The 23,875-nt window shown below is 32.4% G+C and overlaps 1 protein-coding gene across 1 annotated transcript in view; it reads right to left on the bottom strand.

Moving 5' to 3' along the window:
• NIPBL (NIPBL, cohesin loading factor) overlaps nucleotides 1–23,875 on the bottom strand; it is a 169,539-nt gene that overhangs the window by 19,803 nt on the left and 125,861 nt on the right. The window contains exons 23-32 of the mRNA XM_023524825.1: nucleotides 23,173–23,262; nucleotides 22,191–22,405; nucleotides 21,985–22,087; nucleotides 21,277–21,375; nucleotides 21,030–21,176; nucleotides 19,233–19,367; nucleotides 18,413–18,511; nucleotides 17,522–17,575; nucleotides 6,807–6,915; nucleotides 5,215–5,351 (exon numbers count right to left, since the gene is read on the bottom strand). Coding sequence (XP_023380593.1) covers nucleotides 5,215–5,351; nucleotides 6,807–6,915; nucleotides 17,522–17,575; nucleotides 18,413–18,511; nucleotides 19,233–19,367; nucleotides 21,030–21,176; nucleotides 21,277–21,375; nucleotides 21,985–22,087; nucleotides 22,191–22,405; nucleotides 23,173–23,262 — 1,188 coding nt within the window. The remainder of the gene's footprint in view (nucleotides 1–5,214; nucleotides 5,352–6,806; nucleotides 6,916–17,521; nucleotides 17,576–18,412; nucleotides 18,512–19,232; nucleotides 19,368–21,029; nucleotides 21,177–21,276; nucleotides 21,376–21,984; nucleotides 22,088–22,190; nucleotides 22,406–23,172; nucleotides 23,263–23,875) is intronic.

The following is a 23,875-nucleotide window of genomic DNA, read 5'->3' as shown; positions in this document are numbered from 1 at the left end:
CACTGTTAAAACTTTATTTTTTAAAACAATGTAGCTATAAAAGGTATCCATCCAAACAGGAAATGAAGAAGTCAAACTGTCACTAGCTGTGGAGGGACATGATTCTCTATACAGAAAACCCTAAAGATTCCAGAAGAACACTACTGGAAACAATAAGCAGATACAGTAAAGTTTCTGGATACAAAATCAACATTCAAAAATCCATAGCGTTCCTACACTCTAATAATGAAGTGTCAGAAAAAGAAGAAAAAATAATCCCTTTTGCAATTGCAACAAAAAGAATAAAATATCGAGGAATAAATCTATCAAAACATGTGAAGGACCTATATTATGAAAACTGTAAGACCCTATTAAAAGGAATCGAAGAAAATACCAAGAAATGAGAAGATATTCCGTGTTCTTGGATTGGAAGAATCAACATAGTTAAAATTACCAGATTACCTAAAGCATTATATAGATTTAATGCAATCCCCATCAAAATCCCATTGGCATTTTTTAAAGAAATGAAATAAAAAATCATCAGATTTGTATGGAAGCACAAAAGACCCCGAATTGCCAAAGCCATCCTGAGAAAAAAGAATGAGGCTGGAGGCATCACTCTGCCCGACTTTCAAATTATACCATAAAGCAGCATGGTATTGGCAGCAAAACAGATACACAGACCAGTGGAACAGAATCGAGAGTCCAGAAGTAAACCTGTATTTATATGGTCAAATAATTTTTGACAAAAAAGCCAAAAACATATACTGGAGAAAGGAAAGCCTCTTCAATAAATGGTGCTGAAAAAATGGGAAAGCCACCTGCAAAAGGATGAAACTAGACTGTTGTCTATCATCACAACCAAAATTAATGCAAAATGGATTAAGGACCTGAATATAAGACCTGAAACAATAAAAGGCATAGAAGAAAACATAGGAATGAAACTCAAGGACCTTGGACTTAAAGAGGATTTTATGAATTTGACTTCAAAGCAAGGGAAGTAAAAGCTAAAATAAATGAATAGGACTACATCAAACTAAAAAGCTTCTGCTCAGCAAAAGAAATCATCAACAACGTAAAGAGACAACCATCCGAATGGGAAAATATATTTGCAAGCAATGCCTCTGATAAGGGCCTAATATCCAAAATATACAAAGAACTCACACGACTCAATAACAACAAAAAAACCAAACTATCCAATCAAAAAAATGGGCAGAGGACCTGAACAGACACTTCTCCCCAGAGGACATACCAATGGCCAACAAATATCTGAAAAGATGATCAACATCGCTAGCTATTAGGGAAATGCAAATCAAAACCACAATGAGATACCATCTCACACCTATTAGAATAGCTATAATCAACAGGACAAGTAATAACAAATGTTGGAGAGGATGTGGAGAAATAGGAATCCTCATACACTGCTGGTGGGACTGCAAACTGGTACAGCCACTATGGAAAACAGTATGGAGGTTCCTCAAAAAACTAAGAATTGATCTATCATATGATCCAGTAATCTCTCTACTGGGTATTTACCCCAAAGACTTGAAAATCCATCTCCAAAAAGATATGCATACACCGATGTTCAATGTAGCATTATTCACAGTGGCCAGGACATGGAAGCAACCAAAGTGTCCTATGATAGATGACTGGATAAAGAAGCTGTGGTACAGTTACCAGAATGGAGGGGGGAGGGGGAAATTTTAAAAATGTTTAAAAAAATTATGTATATATAGTATGAAAAACATAAACTGGCATTTAAAAAAAATAAAATGTATAGCTCGGAAAAAAAAAAGCTGTAGTACATATGTACAATGGAATATTACTCAGCCATAAGAGATGAAATACTGCCTTTTGCGACAACATGGATGGACATTGAGGTAATCATGCTAAGCAAAATAAGCCAGACAGAAAAAGTTGGAAATCACATGATATCACTTATATGCGGGATATAAACCTAAAAGCAACAAAGGAACAAGACAAACAGAGCCTGATGGACATGGATAACAGACTAGTGATTACCAGAGGGTAGGAGGAGGGGGGAGGCAGATGGGGTAAAGGGGGTCAAATATGTGGTGACAGAAAGAAATCTAACTATGGAACACACAGTGTAAATATATATATACCTTACTGTTAAAGTGTACAGCTGAAACTTATTGGATTTTGTTAACCAATGCCACCATAGCAAATAAATTAAAAACAAACAAATAAACAACCTAGAAAATTTTTTGAAACTACTCTTAACATTACTGGTCTGGAAAATCAAGTAAGAGAAGTATATTAAAACCTAGAAGAAAAATTTAAAGAAAGATAGAAATCATGATGGAAAAAAGCAGAATATAACACTAAGAAGAAATACTGGAAATGATATAACATAAGCTGGTTCAATATCTAAAACATTTAAAGATTACTGAAAAGAAAAAAAGGGCTCACAAGTCAAAGGTAAAATGGGCAAATGATACGAATAGTCAAGTCACAGATAATCAAGTCCAACTGGTTAATATCATAAAAAAATATATTCGACCTCTGGAAATCATGGAAGGGAAATTAAAGTAACAAAAAACCATTCCTCTACACCTGTTAGACTGGAAGAGAGTACATAAATGACACAGGTTATCTGCACTGGTTTCCAAAGAGGCTATAAAACATGTCCACCAGCAATCTGGCAAGATCTATTAAAAATCAAAACCAAAACTAAAATCAGTTTCCACAACCTAGCAAGTCCATGCCTCAGAATCTATCCCAAAGAAAAAATAACACCAGTATTTTAAAAGCAAAGCTGACCCTGGAACAATATGGGGGTTTGAGGTGCCAACCTCTAAGCAGTCAAAAATCTGCATATAAGCTTTTGACTCCAAAAACATAACTACAGTCGGTCCTTCACATCTGTGAATTCAACCAACCACGAGTGGGAATGAGAAAACACTATTTTCAATCCATGGCTTGTTGAATCCATGGATGTGAATCTTGCAGATACTAAGGGCCAACTACTTTATTTATTGGAAAAAAAAATCCATGTATAAGTGGACTCACACAGTTCAAACCTGTGTTGTTCAAGGGTCAACTGTACATAAATAGGAATGTTTATTAAGGAATTATTTGTAGCAGCTATCAATAGGAGTCATTGTAAATACCTGCCAAAATAGGAAATGGTTAAATAATCATAGGACATCCATAAAAATGGATAATATATAGATATTCAAAAGAAAGACTTACTATATATATATCTCACGTGATTTGAATTTAATAAATACACCTACTAGAACTGTATATAACATAACTTCATTTTTAAAAAAACAGGTCAACCATTTATGAGCGTCCACAATTACAGAAAAACATGGATAAAGTATGTAAGGATACTATAGGTTGCTTATACCGAGACAAGGAGAAATAAAGATGAGGATAGGATATAAAAAATTGAAAAAGTATCTATAATTTATGAGGTGGCCCTATAGTAAGTAGTCTCCCTTATTTGTGGTTTTGCTTTCCATGGTTTCATTTACCCAGGGTCAACTTTGATCCGAAAATATTAAATGGAAAATTCTACAATTAAACAATTCATAAATTTTAAGTAGCGTGCTGTTCTAAGTAGTGTGATGAAATCTTGCGCCATCCTGTTCCATTTTGCCCAGGACCAGGACGTGAATCATCTCTTTATCCAGTGTGTCCATGGTGTACACATTGTTTTGCCCATTAGTCACTTAGTAGCTGTCTTGGTTAATCTGAATGACTCTTCCAGGACTGCAGGGCCTGTGTTAAGTAACTTTTATTTTACTTCATTATAGCCCCAAAGTGCAAGAGTAGTGATGCTGACAATTTGGATATGCCAAAGAGAAGTGATATAGTGTTTCCTTTAAGTGAGAAGATGTATATATATAGAAAAAAGTACAGTATATATAGGGTTTGGTACTATCTGCGGTTTCAGGCATCCACTGAGTGTCTTGCAATGTATCCCCTGCAAATACGGGAAACGACTGTATTTACATAAAATTTTATATTTGAGTGTGTATACACACACACATATATAAAAAAACTGTACTAACTGTTTTCAAAGTAACCTTGCCTTCAAAAATATTGGTTTAAACAGGGACTATTTAGAAGTTACATTATAGTCCAGATTCTAAAGGCAAACTGACATGGGGTTGAATTCCAGCTTTAGCATTGGTTAACTGTGTGACACTGGTCAAAGTATTTATATTCTCTAAGCTTAGTTTCCTTACCTGTAAAACTGAGATAATGGTACCTACATTTCACAAAGTAAATGAGATAAGGCATGTAAAATTCTTCACAGTGCTTTGCATTATGCTCAATAAATATAAGCTATTATTATTAGCCATAGATTATACATTAATCAATTTATTTCTGGATGTAATAAAAGCCATAAAGATAGAATTAGGGTCTCAGAGTACAGAGTACTGTATGTTGTTTTTATATATTTATCTTCTAGTACTTTCTTCAGTTAACATTTCTCAGGAAGTCTGAGATTTTGATCTAGAACTTTTTAAGTTAGATCACCAAAAAAATTGCCCATAGCAGCAAAACAAATTCAGCAGAAAAAGTTAAAATTAGCTCCTTAGGAATGCTGAGAATGTAGTAATAAGTAAAAAATTATTTACATTTTTAAGTTTTCAAAGTATTTTAAAAATTAGTGTTTGTAATAAGCCACTTTACTCACCATGCTGTCATATAAATTGTTGGATTATTTTAAGCAATGTTTTATTTCCACATTTGATTTCAGGAAAACACAGCATGTGTAATATTAACTCAACAGCCTAACATCTTTGACATACTAGATTTTCCATATTCAATATATTGGTGATTATAAAAATAAATAAAATGTTTAAAATAAAATATACTAAAAATGACAAATGAAACACAAATTTAGAATCCAAAAAACAGTAAATTTCTCAGTGACAGGAACTCTTGCCTCATTCATCTTTGAGATTATAACAACAGTTCCAACATTTATTAAGCATATACTGAGGGTTTGGCTTGAGGACCTTAAAGAGAAATGGAGCCTGAATTTTATTTATAGTACATCAGAAAAATAATGTTTGTAGATAATTTGTGACAAATATTAGAACATGTCCTTGAGTACATGACACAGTTGATCTGCCTGTGAAAATAACTGTCATTTGTCAGTGAAAACGTGAACGACACAAAGTGAATTTTAAATTTAAAATACTTAGTACTTGATTTATATAAAAAAGAAAAATAGGACAGCTCTATACTTACACTACATTTAGTGGTAAGGTATGGTTGCATAGTCATAGCATGTTTAACCATGAGCTGGGGTCTTATTTTGCTGAATAAGAACAAAGTGGTTATGCAAGCTACCAATCTTCCAGAATTCACACCTTTATTGTCAGAGTCTGGAAAAACAAACAAAAAATAAGACACTAAAATATGACAAGGCAGTGACAATTATACAGAATATTATTTAAATTAGTAAATATTATCTCCTGAATAGACTAGGTACATGCCTCAATAGAACAGATTAGCATTTCTTATGATACTAGACTTTCTGCATTTCATTTTTGTCTTTTATATAAATTACATATTAAGAATAAAGAAGAGGCTGCACTGTAGAAGGCAAATTTTACACTGAAGGGAGTAGGACTGAAGTTAAAAAATAGAATGGAAGTTGGGAAGTTTAGGGTTGGGCTTTTGAGAATAAACATGATGTTGGGTTGTATCTAAAAATGGATGAAAGTGAGTATGGGAAAGAAAGTTAGCAAAGGGGCACAAAACCAATTTAGCTGAGGCGATACTGTGTTTCAAGGTACTGGGGAAAAAAAGAGCTGCTACTATGGTAGGAGAGTGTTAGGAATGAGAAATTAAGAAGTTGAACCGGTGCTACATTAGAAAGGAAAACAAAATGCTTTTCAGGTGAGAGGAAAATGTTCTTGGGTGGCAAATTAGTTTTTAGAGGAGATTAGCAACTTTATAACATTTAGTAACAACAGTATCACCCTTAAAATGTAGGACAAGGAAAAATAAGGAAAACAGAACAGGAGATAAAAAAAAGAGGTACACATGGAAAATGAAAAAAAAAAAAAAAGAAAAAAACTCCATAAAAATATAAAGGATATCAATAATTTCCTTAGGTAACATAAATGTACCTCTATAAGAGGCAAATGGCCCCCAATTCTAGAGAATAACCAAGGCTATCTATTGTTCTTCATTAATGTATTACCAGGCATGGGAAGTAATGTTAGTCTTGTGTGCTTTAAACACTAGATGCCAATTATGACTTTTATAGTTTTATATAATTTATTTACATTTTGATTAATAATTTCAGACTTGTCACTGGTAAATAATATACTATAAAATATTAAATATGTAAGGAATTTGTTAATTTAAAAAATATTAACAGCTTTCCAGTTCAAGACTAAGCACATTTTATATAACAATTATATTAGGAATGTACTACAAATCTTTTAAAAACATTTTTATAATAGTTAAAACAATTTCATTTTGAGAGAAAATTTTATAGGATTTAAAAGATATCAGTTTTTGGATGAGTGCAGTTAGCTAAATATGCATTAATCCCTGGACTTTTATTCCTGTTCAATATGACATCTAAAATTATACGCTGTTGAAGATATGTGTAAGAGATGAGGCCTATGCTTTTATTATACTGCTCTAGGTAATCTTAGTCAATCTTAACAATATAATAAAGGCTGCAACATCAAACAAAAAACAGATTTAAAAAGTAGTTCATTATTAGGCTAAGCAGAGCTAGAGGCAAAAATGAGAAATGTGCCCAAAGTATTTTAAAATATCTTATAAAATCAACTTAATGACCAATACATAAAATGTCTTACCAGCTAGAGATTCCTCATATTTAAGAATGTGCTCAACTAGGTTATCAACAAGTTGAGTACAAGCTTTCTTCACAGGTTTATATGAGGAATCCTCTTCGGACTTCAACAACTATATGTGTATACATATAAAAAAAAAATTCCCAGTATAATTATTCATTAGACAATAATAATAATAATGCATTAAATGTATCTTTAATAAGTTTTCAATCTGTCATTAACTATTTTATACTACAAATACAAATTAATAAATAGAAATATATAACATGTTTTCAAATAACTTATAAACCAGTAATTTATAAATACTTTCAAACAATTTTAGTATGAAATATTTAAACTGCTATATGTAGGACCTGAGGTAGGATATGAGCGAAATGAGAAAGGGGAACTTCTTATAAGAGTACTACTCAATGCTAGTTGAATTATTTTAAAGAATCAGAATTCCATTCTTCATAATTCCAAGTCCTTTGATGTCTCAAAAAAATATATTATGGGGTTAATTACATCGTTTTCTAACTATATATGAATTGTACCTTAAATTGTGGAATTATAAAATAGAAGGCTATATTTCTTCTGTTATTCTTTAACAAATAATAAATAGTATTAAAGTGTTATGGATAATATAAGGAAAAAAGATAGCTAACTCTCCCCCCACAAAAACAACCTATCCAATCTTTCATAATCATAGGTCAATGGTAAAGTCATCTGAGGTATATTTGTTTTGTTAATAAAGATTAGCTAACACAATTCTGGAGATAGTAATGAAGTTGAAATGTGTATTTGACTTGTGTGAAGAGTTCCAGGCTGTCCAATATAACTTTCTGTAATGATGGAGATGTTCTAAATCTGTACTGCCCAATATAGTTGCCATGAGCCACATGCAGCTACTTAACACTTGAAATATGGCTAGTATTACTGTGGAATTCAAATTAAATAAAAATTCAAATTAATTTAAATTTAAAGAAGAAAAAACATGAGGCTAGTACTAGCAGCACATGTTTAAAATTTCACTACAAGATACATGGATAATTAAACCAGCTAAGAGCAATCAGAATAACACATACATTGCCCTCCAACTTAAAGAAGTAAATCAAAGCAGAAGACTTCAATTTACGGTTTCAACTCTGAATAGCAAATTCTCTTCTTGCTCCATAACTTAATTTCTTAAGCAGCTATTAAAATCACATGCTAGCCTGGTCTTTTTTAGGTAGGAGTATTAAACAATCCCCTTATTTCTATTTTTTCTTTTTCTTCTCCAAGTTATCAAGTATACACAAAAGTATTCATCATAAATGTTGGTTCATGACACACCATCAATACTGGTAATGTGCTCTTTTACTTTAAATATGATACACTGTGAACTCAACTCAAGAACAAGAATATTTCCAATAATTTATATTTCCCAGTGTACTCCTTCCTTTACCTCATCTTCCTGTTTTACTTTTAAGGTAACCACTGAGGAATTTTATCATTTCTTTGCTTTAGAAAATTGTCTAAGCTGTATATGGTTTATGGTCTTGCTTGATTTCCAATCTTCTAAAAGGTATCATACTGGATGTAGTCTTCAACATCTTCTTGCCTTTTTCACTCGTTGTCTCTAATCCAGGCTGTTGCATATAACTGTATTTTTATTTTATTCGTTTTCACTACTATACAACAGATCATTGTGTGTATACACTGCAATTCATTTATTGATTCTTCTGAAGATAGGTTAACCACAATTTTAGTAGTATAATGAATATTCTTTCATTTGTCTTCTAGCACGCATATAGAAGATCCTATTGGGCATATACTTTGCAGAGGAACTGCTGGGTCATAGGACATATGAATGCTCAACTTTATGAAATAATGCTATTTAAAAAAATTGGTTGTACTATTTTCTCAATTAGTAGCAGTGTTTAATCTATCTCTTCATCATTTGTTATCATCTGACTTCTCAATTTTCGCCAAATGGGTGTAAAATGGGTATTGATTTGATATTTTCCATATTACTAATGAGGTTGAACACCTTATGGGCCATATGTGCTATTTCCTCTATGAAATGCCTATTTTTGACTTTTACCTATTTTCCTACCAGGACTCTTGCCTTATACTGGTTTGTAGGAGAACAGTTCTTCATATCTTCTTAATAATGATCCTTTTTCAGTTTACATGTGTGTCAAGTATCTTTCTCAATTTGTGACTTGCGTTTTCACTTTTGTCTTTTGATTCCTAAATGCTCTTCGTTGTAAGGCAGTGAAATCTATTAATCTTTTAAGGATAATGGTTTTTGTGACTTATTTTCTTCTAAAAGTTTTAAAGATTTCCTTTAATCTATATGGCATTGACTGTTGAGATGAAGTAGGAAACAATTTAAAAAAATTCTTATGGATAGCCAATTGTCCAAGCCCCACTTCCTGAAAATTCTTTCCCCATTAACTGCGGTGCCACTTCTTTTTTATAGTAATTATAGCCTATATATGTGGAGGATTATTTCTGGGTTCTCTATCCTGTGTCATTGATTTATTCAGTACCATACAATTTTAATTACTCTATCTTTTTAAAAGCAAGTCTTGATGTTTGGTAAGGCAAATTGATGTTCCTGCATTTTCAGAAGACAATTATTTTAGCTTTTTGCTTTTCCATACACATTTTATTGTCATCTTGACATGTTTGATGAATATTTTTTGTTCTTGATTTTGATGAGATCTCTTTTAACATTTTCCCATTTTGCATAATTTTCATTTTAGGTTTTGCAGTTTATTCTGTCAGATTTTATTTCTAGTTTATTAAAAGTTATCATTCAAAACTATTAAATCTTATCCAAAAAATACTGTCCTCTGAAATGATTACTCATTTCTTCTTTAATGTTAAATCTCTCTCTCTCTCTCTCTCTCTCTCACACACACACACACACACTGATGTTAAACCAGCTTTTCACTCATGATATATGTGTATGTATACATGTACACATATGAATATGTATACATTCACACACTTTTATCCACATTATTTTTGATGTATTTCAAAGTAAATCGTAGACATAGTATATCCCTTTTTCCTTTTGAGATAAAATTTACATGCAATGAAATATACAATGTTTAGTGTACATTTGCTCAGTTTTGTAAAGTGCATTCACCATTATAACTCAAACTATGACCAAGATATAGAACAGGGGTTCTCCATCGTTAGCTTATATCAGAATCATCTGAAGAGACTGTTAAAATATAGAATGATGGCCTCCACTTTCAGAGTTGCTGATTAATTTAATCTGGGGTAAAGCCTGAGAACTTGCATTTCTAACAAATCGCAGGTAATCTCAATTACTGTTGGAACCACCAACAGACTATTGCCATTACCCTGAAAGTTCCCTCATGTTCCTTCCAAGTCAATCCCTGGCCCTCAACACCCACTCTTCTGATTTTTCCAATATAGTTTAGTTTTGCCTCTCCTAGAATTTCATATAAATGAAATCAGAATATGTACTCTCATGTGTAAAGCTTCATTTACTCTGCACAAATGATTTTATTATTTACCTATGTTGCTATATATATATCAATAGTTTATTCCTTTCTAATGTGGAGTGCTATTAAATTGTATGGGTATATCAGTTGTTGTTTTTTTACCCATTCACTGGTTGATGGAGACAGAGACAGTATTTGATTGTAAACTCAGGCAGGAGAAACCAAGCTGCTCCTTAAACACTTTACTTAGAAATCTCAACAAAATACACAATTTCATTGCTTGAAATATTGCCTTCCATAAAACACTAGAACGAGAACACAATTCAGCTAAGTTCTTTGCCACTTTTAACAAAGAATGCCCTTTTTCTGTTGTTCTAGCATGTTCCTCCTTTCTGAAACCTCATCAAAATGTCCTTTACTGTCAATATTTTTATCACTGTTCTGTATGTGATGACATGTATTCTCCAAGAAGACAGCTTTTCTACAGCTCTGATACCTCACAAGAACTGCTTTTACATGTCTCTTCACAGCAGTATTAGTTTTTTCTAGTATGCATCTCAAAACTCTTTCAGTCTCTACCAATTAACCAATTCAAAGATGCCTCTGCATTTTCAGGTATTGTTTTGGCAGCACCCCACTTCTTGGTATCAATTTCTGTCTTCGTCAGCTTGGGCTGCTCTAACAAATACTACAAGCTAGGTGCCTTAAACAAGAGAAATTTATTTCTCAAAGTTTTAGAGGTCGGGAAGTCCTAGGTCAAGATGCCAGCATGGTTGGTCTCTGGTGAACATCCTCTTCTGGCTTGCAGATGGTTGTCTTATTGTCCTCACATGGCAGAGCAGAGATCACCTCTCTCACATCTCTTCGTAGAAGGGCACTAATCTGATTCATGAGGGCTCTACTTCATGACCTAATTATCCCCCAAAGGTCTCATCTCCTAATATCACCACACTGGGGATTAGGCTTGAACACAGGAAATTTACTGAGACACAAATATTCAATCCATAGCATCCTTTGAGGAATCTTCTTGAGGGAGTCCCATATACTACTGAAAATTCATACTGCTAATTTTTCTGTTAACCTTCCCCAAAGAGAGCTATGGCCTTTTACCAAGTTAGCTGTCCACTGGAGAGAAGGAAATTATGAGACTTTTTAAGGATTACTAGACACTGGCTCTGAACTGAAACTAATTCCAGGAGACCCAAAACAGCACTGTGCCCCACCAGAGTAGGGGCTTATGGAGGCCAGGTGATAAATGGAGGTATAGCTCAGGTCTGTTTCAGAGTGAGACTACTGGGTCTCCAAATCCATCCAATGATTATCATCTCATTTCCAAAATGTGTAACTGGAATAGATGCACTCAGTAGTTGACAGTCCCCACTTTGGCTCTTTGATCTGTGGAGTGAAGTGCTATTACAGTGGGAATGGCCAAGTGAAGCCACTATGACTACTTCTAGTAAATCAAAAGCAATACTACATTTTTGGAGGGATTGCCAAGATCAAAAACTTGAAGGATTTGGGGTAGTGATTCACACCACATGCTTATTTGGCCTGTGCAGAAGACAGATGAATCTGTGAGAATGGCAGTGGATTAGGATAAACTTAACCAGGTGACAACTTCAATTGCAGCTGCTGTACCACAATGACACCACGTGAGGTATCATTGCTTGAGCAAATTAGCACATCCCCTGGTACCTGGTATGTACCTACTGATGTGGAAGATGCCCTTTTCTCCATCCTTGTCAAAGGCCCACCAGAAGCAGTTTGCTTTCAGCTGGCAAGGCCAGCAATATACTGCTTTGTCCTACCTCAGGAGTATTTTAACACTCTAGCCTCGTATTACAATTTACTTTTCAAGATCTTGATTACCTTTCCCTTTAACAAGATATCGCACTGGTCTATTATATTAATAACATTATGCTGATTGCACCTACTGAGCAAAAAGTATCAACTATTCTAGACTTATTGGTTAGACTTGTGTGTCACAGGGTGAAAAATAAATCCAACAAAAATTCAGGGGTCCAGTGAAATTCCTAGGTGCCTCGTGGTGTGGGGCATGTTGAGATATCCCTTCTAAAGTGAAGAATAAGTTATTGGATCTGGCCTCTCCTATGAACAAAAAAGAGGCATAATGCCTAGTGGTCTTTGGATTTTGCAGACAAATTCCTCATTTGGGTGTATTACTCTGGCCCATTTACTGAGTGATCTGAGAAACTATCAGTGTTGAGTGGGGTCTAGAATAGAAGGTGGCTCTGCAAGTAGTCTAGGCTGCTATGCAACATACTCTGTTGCTTGGGCTCTATAATCCAGCAGATCCAATGCTGCTTTAATTGTTGGTGGCAGAGAGGGATGTTGTTTGGAGCCTTTGGAATGCTTCTACATGTGAATTGCAGCAGAAGCCCTTAGGATTTTGGAACAAAGTCCTGCCATTCTCTGTGAGAAAGCTCTTGGTCTGCTACTGGGCCTTAGTAGAGACTGAAAGCCTGCCCAATCATAGGCCACTACATCACCATGCAATCTGAGTTGCCTACCAAGAACTGGGTATTATCTGACTCATCAAACTATAACACTGGGTGTGAACAGCAACACTTTATCATCAAATGTAAGTGGTATATCCATGATTGGGTCAGAGTAGACCTAAAGGCACAAGTTACATGAAGAAGTGGCCCAAATGCATATAGTTCCCACATATGCTACACTGCCTTCTCTCTCCTATCTTGTATCTATGGCCTTGGCCTCATGAAGAGCTCTCTATGATCAGCTGACAGAGGAAGAGAAGATTTGGGCCTGGTTTACAGAAGAGTCTGCATAATACGCAGGCACCACCTAAAAGCAGACAGCTGCAACACTACTGCATCTCCCTGAAGGACAGTGGTGAAGGGAAATTCTTCCACTGGGAAGTACTTTGAGCAGTGGAACTAGTTGCTCATTGTGCTTGGAAGAAAAAATGATTTGATGTATAATTACATACTAATTCATAGGCTGTGGACAATGATTTGGCTGGATGGTCAGGGACTTAGAAGGAATATGACTGGAAATTGGTGACAAGGAAATCTGGATAAGAAGCATGTGTACAGACCTTTCTGAATGGGCAAAAATGTGAAGATATTTTCCACATGAATGTTTATGATAGGGTGACCTCAGCAAGGAGTATTTTAATAATCCAGTGGCTAGAATAAGCCATTCTGTAGATACCTTCTCTGAGGTATCTTTCCCTAGCCACTCCTGAAATCGTCCAATAGGCTTACGAACAAATTGTCCATGATGGCAGGGATGAAGATTATGTACGGGCTCAGCAAACTGGACTTCTATTCATCAAGGCCAACCTGGCTATGGCCATCGGTGAGTGCCCTATCTGCCAGCAATAGAGACCAATATTGAGTCCCTGATACGGAACCATTCCGTGGGCTTATCAGGCAGGCTGCAATGGATCGCTTCTATCATGGAAGGGGAGCATTTTGTTCTTATTAGAATAGACACTTATTCTGGATACAGATTTGCTTTCCCTGCAAGTAATGCTTCTGCCAAAACTATCACCTGTGTGTGCGCGCACGTGCATGCACATACACACTAAAAAAATTAGTGGACAGTTTGGTGCATGTGTGAATTTGAAGCTATTTCATACAATACTTGAAGTTTCCCTAGGAAACCACATTCCATGAATTGAGAATTACTGCTCTATAAGAAACTAAAAACACATAAGTAATAAAAGTGAGAAATATCTGAAATTGGATGGACTAGGATACATGTATATGAGCTCATGAGGAAACAGTAAATGTGCTAATTATTTTTGACTCAAAAAAATTCTAATAATTCCAGCAGTCCATTCTCTATATCCTTCCTAGCTTCTCTTAAAGTTTATGCATAACTGCTAAGAGTGGTTATGTCTCCGTCACATGTTTTATATAAATATTTTTGAGCTTTATTTCTCTATTAAACTCTGCTAGTTTAACAACTGTATCACAAAGTCACAGTGTCTATGGTAAACTACATAGTTGGCAGAAACTAAATTAGGAACACACAGAACAGGGAGAAAAAACTGAATGGACAACTAAAGAGGATGAGAGTGTAAAGATATAAAGAATGTTAAACTACTACTGCTTAGATATTATAAATGTAGTCATCTTTCTGCTTCCAACTTGGCAATAATACACAGGGATTGTATCTTAGAATCTTTTTAGTAATACTAAATAATATTTCTGATAGCTACACTTAATTTTTAATCATTTATTGCAATCAGATGAAACATGGTTATAAAGCCTTCTAGAAATTATAATGTCTCCTTTGGAATAGCTGACATAAATATAACTAAGATGACCATAAAGGTCTATAATACAGAGCTAATTATTTGATTTAGAAAGGAAATGAAGCCAAATATATCATGTAAAATTATGAAATGGAAGATGGTTTATGAAGAGTCTAAGATATTATAGAATGGGTAACATAAGCAAATACCATGAAGGTGTTTAAAAAGGCATCTTAGTAATTTTTAAAAATTAACATACTACTACACACCATGATAATGGCTAAAGTTAAAAAGACTGACAATACCAAGTTTTGGTGAGAATGTGGAGCAACTGAACATTGCTGATGGAATAAAATGGTTCAGTTATTTTAGAAAAGGAGTGTGACAGTTTCTCACTCACCACATGACCCAACAATGACACCCAGAGGAATTTACACAGGAGAAATGAAAACACACATCCACACAACTTGCAAACAAATATTCGTAACAACAGTGTTCATAATAGTCCAATTTTAAACAACTCAAAAGTCCACAAATTTGTGAATAAAGAAATTATATTATTGATACCACTCACCAATAAAAATAAATAAAATATTAATATACTAGTGACATTCTGCTACTTATAGGAAATTAAACACAAAATACTACAAACTGTATAATCCCACTGAAATGAAATTCTACAAAAGGTACAATTATAGTGATAAAAAGTAGACCAGTGGTTTACTAGGAAAAGAGGGTCAACTAGAAAGAGGCACAAGGAAGCTTTTACGGATGATATTCTATATCCTGATTGTGCTGGAGGTTACATCACTGAATATAATTTTAAAATTAAACTGTACACCTAAAATTAGTATTTTTGCATATATATTATGCCTCAATAAAACAATTTTGGCTGTTAAAAATATACCAAATACTGTCTTATTACTAAAATATTGCTAAAAATAAAAAATTAAACAGAAACAAATGGACTTAACAAGATAGTAAATTGTTGACATCATCAAACAGAAAAAGTTATTTCAAGACAGATTTCTAATCGTATATCTTTAGTGAGTTATAGATAAAAAGAAATGCAAAAAAAGTCTTAAGTTGTATCCAGCAATCTTACTGTTAATATAGCAGGACAAAGCAAATAAAAAATTGTGTTCATTTCCTTGGGAACAAAAACTTTTTGCCTAAAAGAATAAAGTCAAACAGGTGAATCTCATAATCTTAAATATGAATTAAAAATATCAATATAAATTCTTGATTTTTCTCTTTCTAAAAAAACATGTATTTTGTAGCTCTATCCTTTAAAAAGACCTAAAACTATGATAACCCTTAGAATGCACATCCAGAGCACCCAGATTATTCCCACCAAGGGGAACTGAGCTCTTCGGAAAAATGGCTGATTTCAGGTCTGGGGCAGAAAATGTACAAGATGAGTCTGAGGCATCTTGTAGATGCAGAAAGAAATCAGGTTACAGAAGAGTAATGAAGATATGTCAAAAAGAAACAAGATCAACTCAAAGAGGCTAATATGGGCAAAGGTGGGACTATTTGAGCTTCAAAAAGAATTATGATTGCAATAAATTAAAGTCCATCAAAGACATAAAAAATCTATTAGTTCAAAGTGATATTAAAAAATGAACAAACTCATTAGTCACCTTTGGAGGTTGACAGGAAAATTCATTATTCTGAAAACTGATAAATAATGGAAAATAATCAAACATTTCCCCTGCCTTTCCTGTACAAACTATATGTCATGGTGACAGATCATCAAGACAAAATTCCTCTTTAAAGAAGAATCCTAGTTAATTAATATGAAACAAAATGAAATAATTACAAAAACATCAGTATTTTATATTTTCTAATGAAAATAATGAATTTAGGTAATGATCATTTAAAATCAATCCTGAAAGACTTGATAATAGATGCACCAAGCTGACAATACCTAAACTCAAGAGATTAAAGAAAATGGGAGAACTAAATACTATTTGCCTCCTAATGTGATGCAATAATGTTCAGCATCACCTATGAAGTATTCTTGTCCCTTATACTCAAAAGTGAACTTCAATATTATTAAGCCTCTATATGTAAGCATTTACAGAATAAAATGGTGGATAGAGGAACAACTTAAATGACACCAGAAGGAAGCGATCTATGAAATCCAGAATGTCAGACATTCTACAAAAAAACACACAAGTGGCATGAAAAAAAGGAGGGGTGAGGGGTCCACTATTATAGATTATGAGACTTAAGAGCCATATCAACCAAGCAACTGCAAACCAACTATAAAAATACATTTTGAGATGATCAAGGAAACGTGAACACTGACTAAGTATTAGATATTAGAGAATGATTTATTAATATTTATTTTGATATAGATGATAATGATATTCTGGTTATTTTTTTAAAAAGTAATTTCTGTTAGAGACAAACACTAAAGTATTTATGGGTAAAATGATATAAAGTATTGAAATTGCTTTAAAAGTATTACAGCAAAAAAACCCAAAAGATGGGAAAGAGAAAACAAGAGTGGAAAATTGCTGATAATTTCTGAAGCTGGATGATGGTTATTTCTATTTGAAAATTTCTGAAATAAAAAAATTCGTAGGGAAATAAACATTTCCATTTATAGAATTTTAAAAGAACATGAATTGTGATTTAATTCTGCACTACTATAGGAAATTCCATGTATTTTATAACATGTCAAATAATGTAAATATATATTTAATGTAGTATGTATATCTAACTTATAGATCTCGTGTCTATCATGTAGATGAAAGGGACAAGAAGAAAATAATTATCTGGAAGAAAGGGAAGATATAATTTCAATTACTGATTTAGAAAACTTGTAACAAGCAAGTGAATAATGAATTAAATAGGGATATTAACTAAAACATTCCGTCTAATATACCGAAATAAATTTTCCCTATTAACAGGTAAATACCCCTAAAATAACTGAAAAGGTTCTTTTATATCATAAAATCCACAAAGAACTTCTATTGGATTTCATGGTATCTGTTATCAGGAGTCCAAATAACACTCACATTTTGAAGGAGTTGCTCAAACCAGTCATATCCAGTATCTCTGCATGCCGCAACCTAAGGGGGAAAATATGGTGAAACTATCAAAATTAGAAATTTACTTCATCTGAATAAAATATACTTTTGCTATGCTTTAGCATTAAGTATATACATAAATGTCCTTAATTAAAAAATTTATTTTTAAAGTAAATTTTTTTTCAGTAAACCAATAATTTACCAATGTTAAAGAATTTTATTCTAAAAATAGCTTGGAATACATTCAAGAAATTAGTGCAATGTATTGAAATTAAATGTGGTAATACATTTTGAATAATAACTTGAATCACATGCCGTCAGAAAAAATCTGTAAGATGAAAAACAATAAAACTGGAAATGTTTGCCTCATATTTTCCTTCTAGATAGATTCAAAGACATCAGTGAAACTGATAATCATGTAATTGATAATATTAAATTTCTTATGCTCGAAATATGAAAAGTACCATGAGTCAAAAAAATTTATAGCTTATGTGTATAACTAAACATACTGAAACTAATTTTAATTCATGTCTTCTGAAAAAGGTAGGAATTACTATCTCACTTCAGGATGCTATCCTTGGGCTATTGTATCTTTTCATCTACTTCTTTCCCTCTCAGTTTTCAATCATTGAAGGAATTTCAAGAATTTTAATACTAGTGCTAAAGTCAATAAATGCCAAAAAGTGGGACTAAGCAGAAGACCAATCTTATCTCACTTGTATCACTTGAGCGTATCCAGAAATATGAAGAAAGGAAAGTAGTACTAAATGTTGAAGGTTAACCAAATATCTCATTACTGTCTCTCCCTTTGCAAAATGGGGTACACCTCAACTAGGTCTGCACTGACAGGGCCTAATCCCTTGTTCCAGTTCTTCTTACCACATCAGTGATGTTTAAAATTTTCCTTGTCATTGCTTCTTTGTCATTGTGTGGAGTTGGAGTAAACCAGAGTTTTTGGAATGTTTCATTGACTAATTTCTAGAAGAAAAAAAATTCAACCTAAGTAACTACAACAAACATGGCAAAATTCTCAATCCCAAATTTTCATTAAAGCTTAAAACAAAGCTACAAATAACTAATAAAAACACAAAATACTGGCATTTTTTGGTGTGAATTCTTCAATTTTTTCAAATCACCAATTAATTTCTCAGAATTATAATCTTTTTAAATTTGGCAAAGATTTTAAATGAGTGTTACTATGCCTAGCCCAGAACTTCTGCATAGTATACATTCAAATATTTCTGATCAAATTAAAAAATATTTTTACTTTTGGAGAAGTTATTTAAAAACAAAAGCAACAACAAAACAAATATTGGTACAATCATATATATTTAAATTCACTAGTAAACTCAGGGTTAAACTTTCAACAAAGTATTTACTAATTTATAAAACCAAGTGCATACCATGTGAAAATCAAAATAACTTCAATTGGATAGAAATTTCCTTTATATAATGTAATCTCTACAATGACATTAAATATTGTAATTGCTGAATTTGTTGGGAAAGATCAGATTTTATTAATTGATATAAGATCTGGAAATAAAAATGTATCAGTCTTTTTCTTGAATTTATAATCTCAAATATGATTCATTGTAAAGTTTTATATATTAAATCAACAAAATCTAGATATAGTAAACATTTAAATTATTTAAAACATTAATGCAACATAAAATTTAAAGTAGTCAATGTTTCATCTTACCTTAATGCCCTCTTCATCATTAACTCTGCGAATCATTTTTACACACATTTCTGTAATTTTTGGAAATGTTGGTTGTTCAATACAGATGTCTCTTAGAATCTTTATTACCCTTTTCCTGACACTGATACCAGTATCCTAAGAACAGAAAGGTGTTTTTAAAATGTCAAAAAAAGAAGAAAAAAAAAGATAACTAGGTGCACGAAATATGATTAAATTAGAAAATACCAATAAGCATACATTCACTATATATTAAAATGATAAAACATGGTCCATAATTTCTTCTTTATATGCTTTCCTACTGAGATTACTATAAATATGTAATTACTATAAATATGTAATTGTTATATTGTCATTTTTAAAATATGACAATTATTTTTAATAAAATATTTTTAAAATATGATACCCAATACATGAAAATATATTAAAAAGTAGTGAACACAATACTAGAGTATAAGCTTGCCAAAATTAAATGGCATAACAAACATGAAGCTTTTGGAATAGTGTATGGCACTCAAGTAGCATTTGAAACATTTTTAACCGAAATCTAATCAAATCATTGCCACTATCTTATGATTTATAGGAAACAGAAGAAACAAGGTAATAAATTAAACAATAAGGAAATAAGACTGACCTGATCTTTTAAAATTAATCAATGCAAGGAGAAAAGTTTGTGATAGTTAGAAAATATTCTAAATTTTAAAATATGACCACCAAATGCAAAATATGATCTTTGATCAGATTCTTTAAAAAAAAAAAAAAAAAAGCAGGACTTTTTTTGTTCAATTTTTGGGACAATTGGGGAATCTGAACATGAACTGGCTATCAGATGATATTTGGGGAGTGTTAATTTGGTTGAGTGAGACAATGGCTTTTGTTTATAAGAACAGTATCCTCATTTTTTGGAGAGTTAAGCTGAAATATCTACGAGAAGTAGCGAAATGTTTGTAATTTAATTTAAACTAATTTAGCAAAAAGTATAGATGAAACACGGTGGTGGATACATGGGTGTTCATTGTACTATTTTTTTTTAATTATAAATTTTCGTCATTAGTTTTAAAAATAAATAAAAAGCATCAAACATTTATTGTGTAAAATTATTTCCATTATGCAGTTTAGTGATTCTGAAAATATTTTAAGATATAATGCTAGGATAGATGCTGTCAGAGTACATTAGATTTGAGAATCTTGTTGGTTTTGCCCTTCATTCTTGAAAAGACTGAGGCACTGAAAGGAAAAAAATTCTTCCATTCTGTTTCAACGAAGATTTTATGCTAGCTGAAGCTGAAATTATATCTCTCAGTCACACAATATTCTGATACTAGGCTAAATGTTATTTTCTTAAATTTGTTCTTCAGACACAAATGACTTTCTGGTTTAACTTGCGTGTAATAATTCAGTGTTAAGGAAACACATAAAGGATTCAGAAAGATTGTCAGATACCAAAGTTCTGTACTTAGCTCTCACCTAAACAATTCTTCCTGTTTATATACGTACACATATAAATATTGAACTATGCCATGTAGTTCCTATCATTTACTCACTACACTAACTTAATCAAAAAACAATAGTAACTGAAAAAATCCAATTTTCACCAATAATTTGTTTTACAGTATTAAGCAGCCCTCCTCTTGAAATATGTCCTTCTTTAAAAAGTTGCTATATAGTTCATCAATTGGGCAATATAAATATATAACAGATATTTAGTTTTCTAGCTAAACATTAAAAAAAAGAGGTGATACTACTAGGAAAACAAATTTATATTCATGAATCATAATAAAAATGACAAAACAAACATACCAATATTCTTTCAATCAGCATATCATAATACTGCTCAGCAAGCTGAGGTCGACAAAGGACAAATCGACCTAGTAATTCTACTGCTGCTTCTCGGACACTAGTGGAGTTATCCATCAATCGTCCATGAACTCCTCGTTGCATATCAAGCTACAGGAAAATAAAGAATATATAATTTATACTAAGTAGAGCTATATTTTAATTTGAATAGAAAGCTTAAGTAAGAAGAATCATTTGTGCTCCTCTTTACCCTTGCTAGGATACTGGGGTCTACAGCAACAACCTCAGATAAACACTTCATGGCTTTTGTTCGAACGGCAATTGCATTTTCACCAAGAACTCGAAGAATCTGCCAAGCAAATGTTGACATTTTCATAAATTTCAGAACACACAACAGTTAACAAAACATAGCATGAAAACAAGTTGAAGAAATGAAAATAAATATCGTGTTTACCTCCCTTTAATTTTTATATAAGTGAGTAAAAGACCACTTGTCTCACTGATCCAAAGCTTTAACCTAAAGGTCAGTACACATGGCAAGTGAGGCATTCTACACTTCAGGGCCTTTTCTTTATCCTGGCATTCTGAATTAAACCTGGTTTTTTATTGCTATGCTTCATTTGCAAGGATCTGTAGCCTCACTAAAACCTTGCTAGGTGTAACTTTAATTAAGGATATTTATTATCATTTAAATAATATTTGGTATTATTTAAGTAATTTGTTTTCACAACATCTATCATTCTATCTATAAGTGTGAATACTCCTGCAGATATATAGCCATGTAAAAGGCATGCAGAACAAAGACATTTAAACAAATATGGAACACAGAGATAAATGCTACTTTCATGATTTTTAATATATCTATTCTCAATAATGAAAAGACATCATACCCTACCTCACAAATATCCAGAATTAGAAAAATCAATATCATTGTGTAAGGAATTCTGATCCATTTTACCTGTGTCAAATAAATATCAAAGCTCTGGGCAAACGGCCTCATAGAGGCCAAGTATCGAACAATCAAACAAGCATCATCATAGTCCACTGTATCAGAGTTCATCCTGCAACAAAAAGTCATTAAATTTTTATTTTTTTTGTAAATTAGGTAAATAGATTTCAAAGAGATAACTGAAAAAGTAAAGATGTTTTCTCTTCGGATCTTACTTTAATGTGCTGAACTGAGAAGGCGTAGTTTTGATAATGCTTCTAAGAAACTTTTTCCGGTTTTCAGCCCGATGCATAATTTGACCAGTTGTCTCAACTTCCTTTGCATGGTGTGTTCCTTCTGATGATTCCTCATCTTTTTGTGATTTCATTGCTCTTTCTGTTTCCAGAGTTGTGTCACGAAACCACTGGGCTATATAGAACTTACGAGAAAACTAGAAAAAAATTAGGTAAGACTTGAGTTTGATGAAATTAGTAACAATTTCCAACCCGTTGATAAAATTAAACCACTCACAATCAGAAATGAGATTAAGGTTTACTTTAAAACAACTTCCTAAAAAAGTTTTGAACAAATAGACAAAATGCTGAAGGTAGACTAGTTATTTTCAAAATCTCACCTTACTTCTTCAAAAACTACACAATTATTGAAATATTTTAATGCTGAGTCATACTTATAATCTGTTCTTTTCAATAGAGATGGCAGTTGCCTGAATAGCTTAGCAATCTCTTTAGACTGCATTTCTATCAATTAAAAAAAATTAAAAAGTACCTCAATATATGCACACTGTTCTCTAATATAGCTTATAAATTTTACATGTGACCTATACTAATATTTTAGATATGTAAAGTACACAAAAACAGAATTAAATGATTATATTAAAAAGAAATATACATATAAATTCGAATAGTTTTTTAATATGCTAATAGATAATGCAATCACCTGGGCCATGCCCATTGTCAGCACCAATGATCTAAGCCTAGTCCCATGTCACACAATTTCAGTATACTATAATATCTGTATCAGAATTCCATATAAAACAAATCAATCCATAACCATTCTTTTCTTTAGATTTATAATATTCTTTTTTTCAAAAATCAATATTCTAAACAACTTCCCTCTTCATGACATTTCCCAATTTTCTTTCAGACCCAATTTGAATAAACATGTGATATCTCCAAAAAAAGAAGAAAAGAATCCTACCACTAGTGAAGGATCGGTCTCAGTGTTTTCATCCAAGTAATCAAGCAATGCTTTTTGCAGTTGTTGGATTTCATCTTCACCTCCTGAAACCTATAAAACAAACCGAATAAGAATAACAACAACAAAAATACTAATGCACTTTAATTATATAGTTGTAAACACAAATCTGTGGGGAAAAAAACTGATAAATTATAAAAATGAAAATAATGAAAATATAAGTACAGCAACTAAAAGGAAGAAATAGAAGAATACTATTTTTGAAAAATATGCTGATAGCTGAGAGGTTGGCCTTTATTTTTATGAACTACATGTCATCTTTCTTTGAAGTAGCTCATAGGTAGAGGACATAAAAACTATCAAAACAATGTGTTAAATCTTCAGAGGGAGAAAGATCCTAGCATTGGTTTTCTGTTAAGAGAGAAATCCAAACTTGTAATCTAGTAAACGGAAGCTGTTGTTTTCTTTATTATTATGTGTTATATGTTTCCTTGGGATATTACTTAAAAAGAATATTTTGTAAGGGAAATATTTTATTTATAATTAATGTAAAATAGTACTTTATTTCATGCAGGACATTAAATATACGGTGCATGAGCTGTTCACTTGATAGGAGCAGAAAAGGACTGAATCTTTAGGTCCCGTCAAGAATAATACATAGCAGAAATTAACTGAGTTGATATTCATGTCTATACTTTATATTCTA

Source organism: Pteropus vampyrus, unplaced genomic scaffold, assembly GCF_000151845.1.
Source record: "Pteropus vampyrus isolate Shadow unplaced genomic scaffold, Pvam_2.0 Scaffold498, whole genome shotgun sequence".
Classification (NCBI taxonomy): domain Eukaryota; kingdom Metazoa; phylum Chordata; class Mammalia; order Chiroptera; family Pteropodidae; genus Pteropus; species Pteropus vampyrus.
This window is presented reverse-complemented; position numbering and strand designations above follow the sequence as displayed.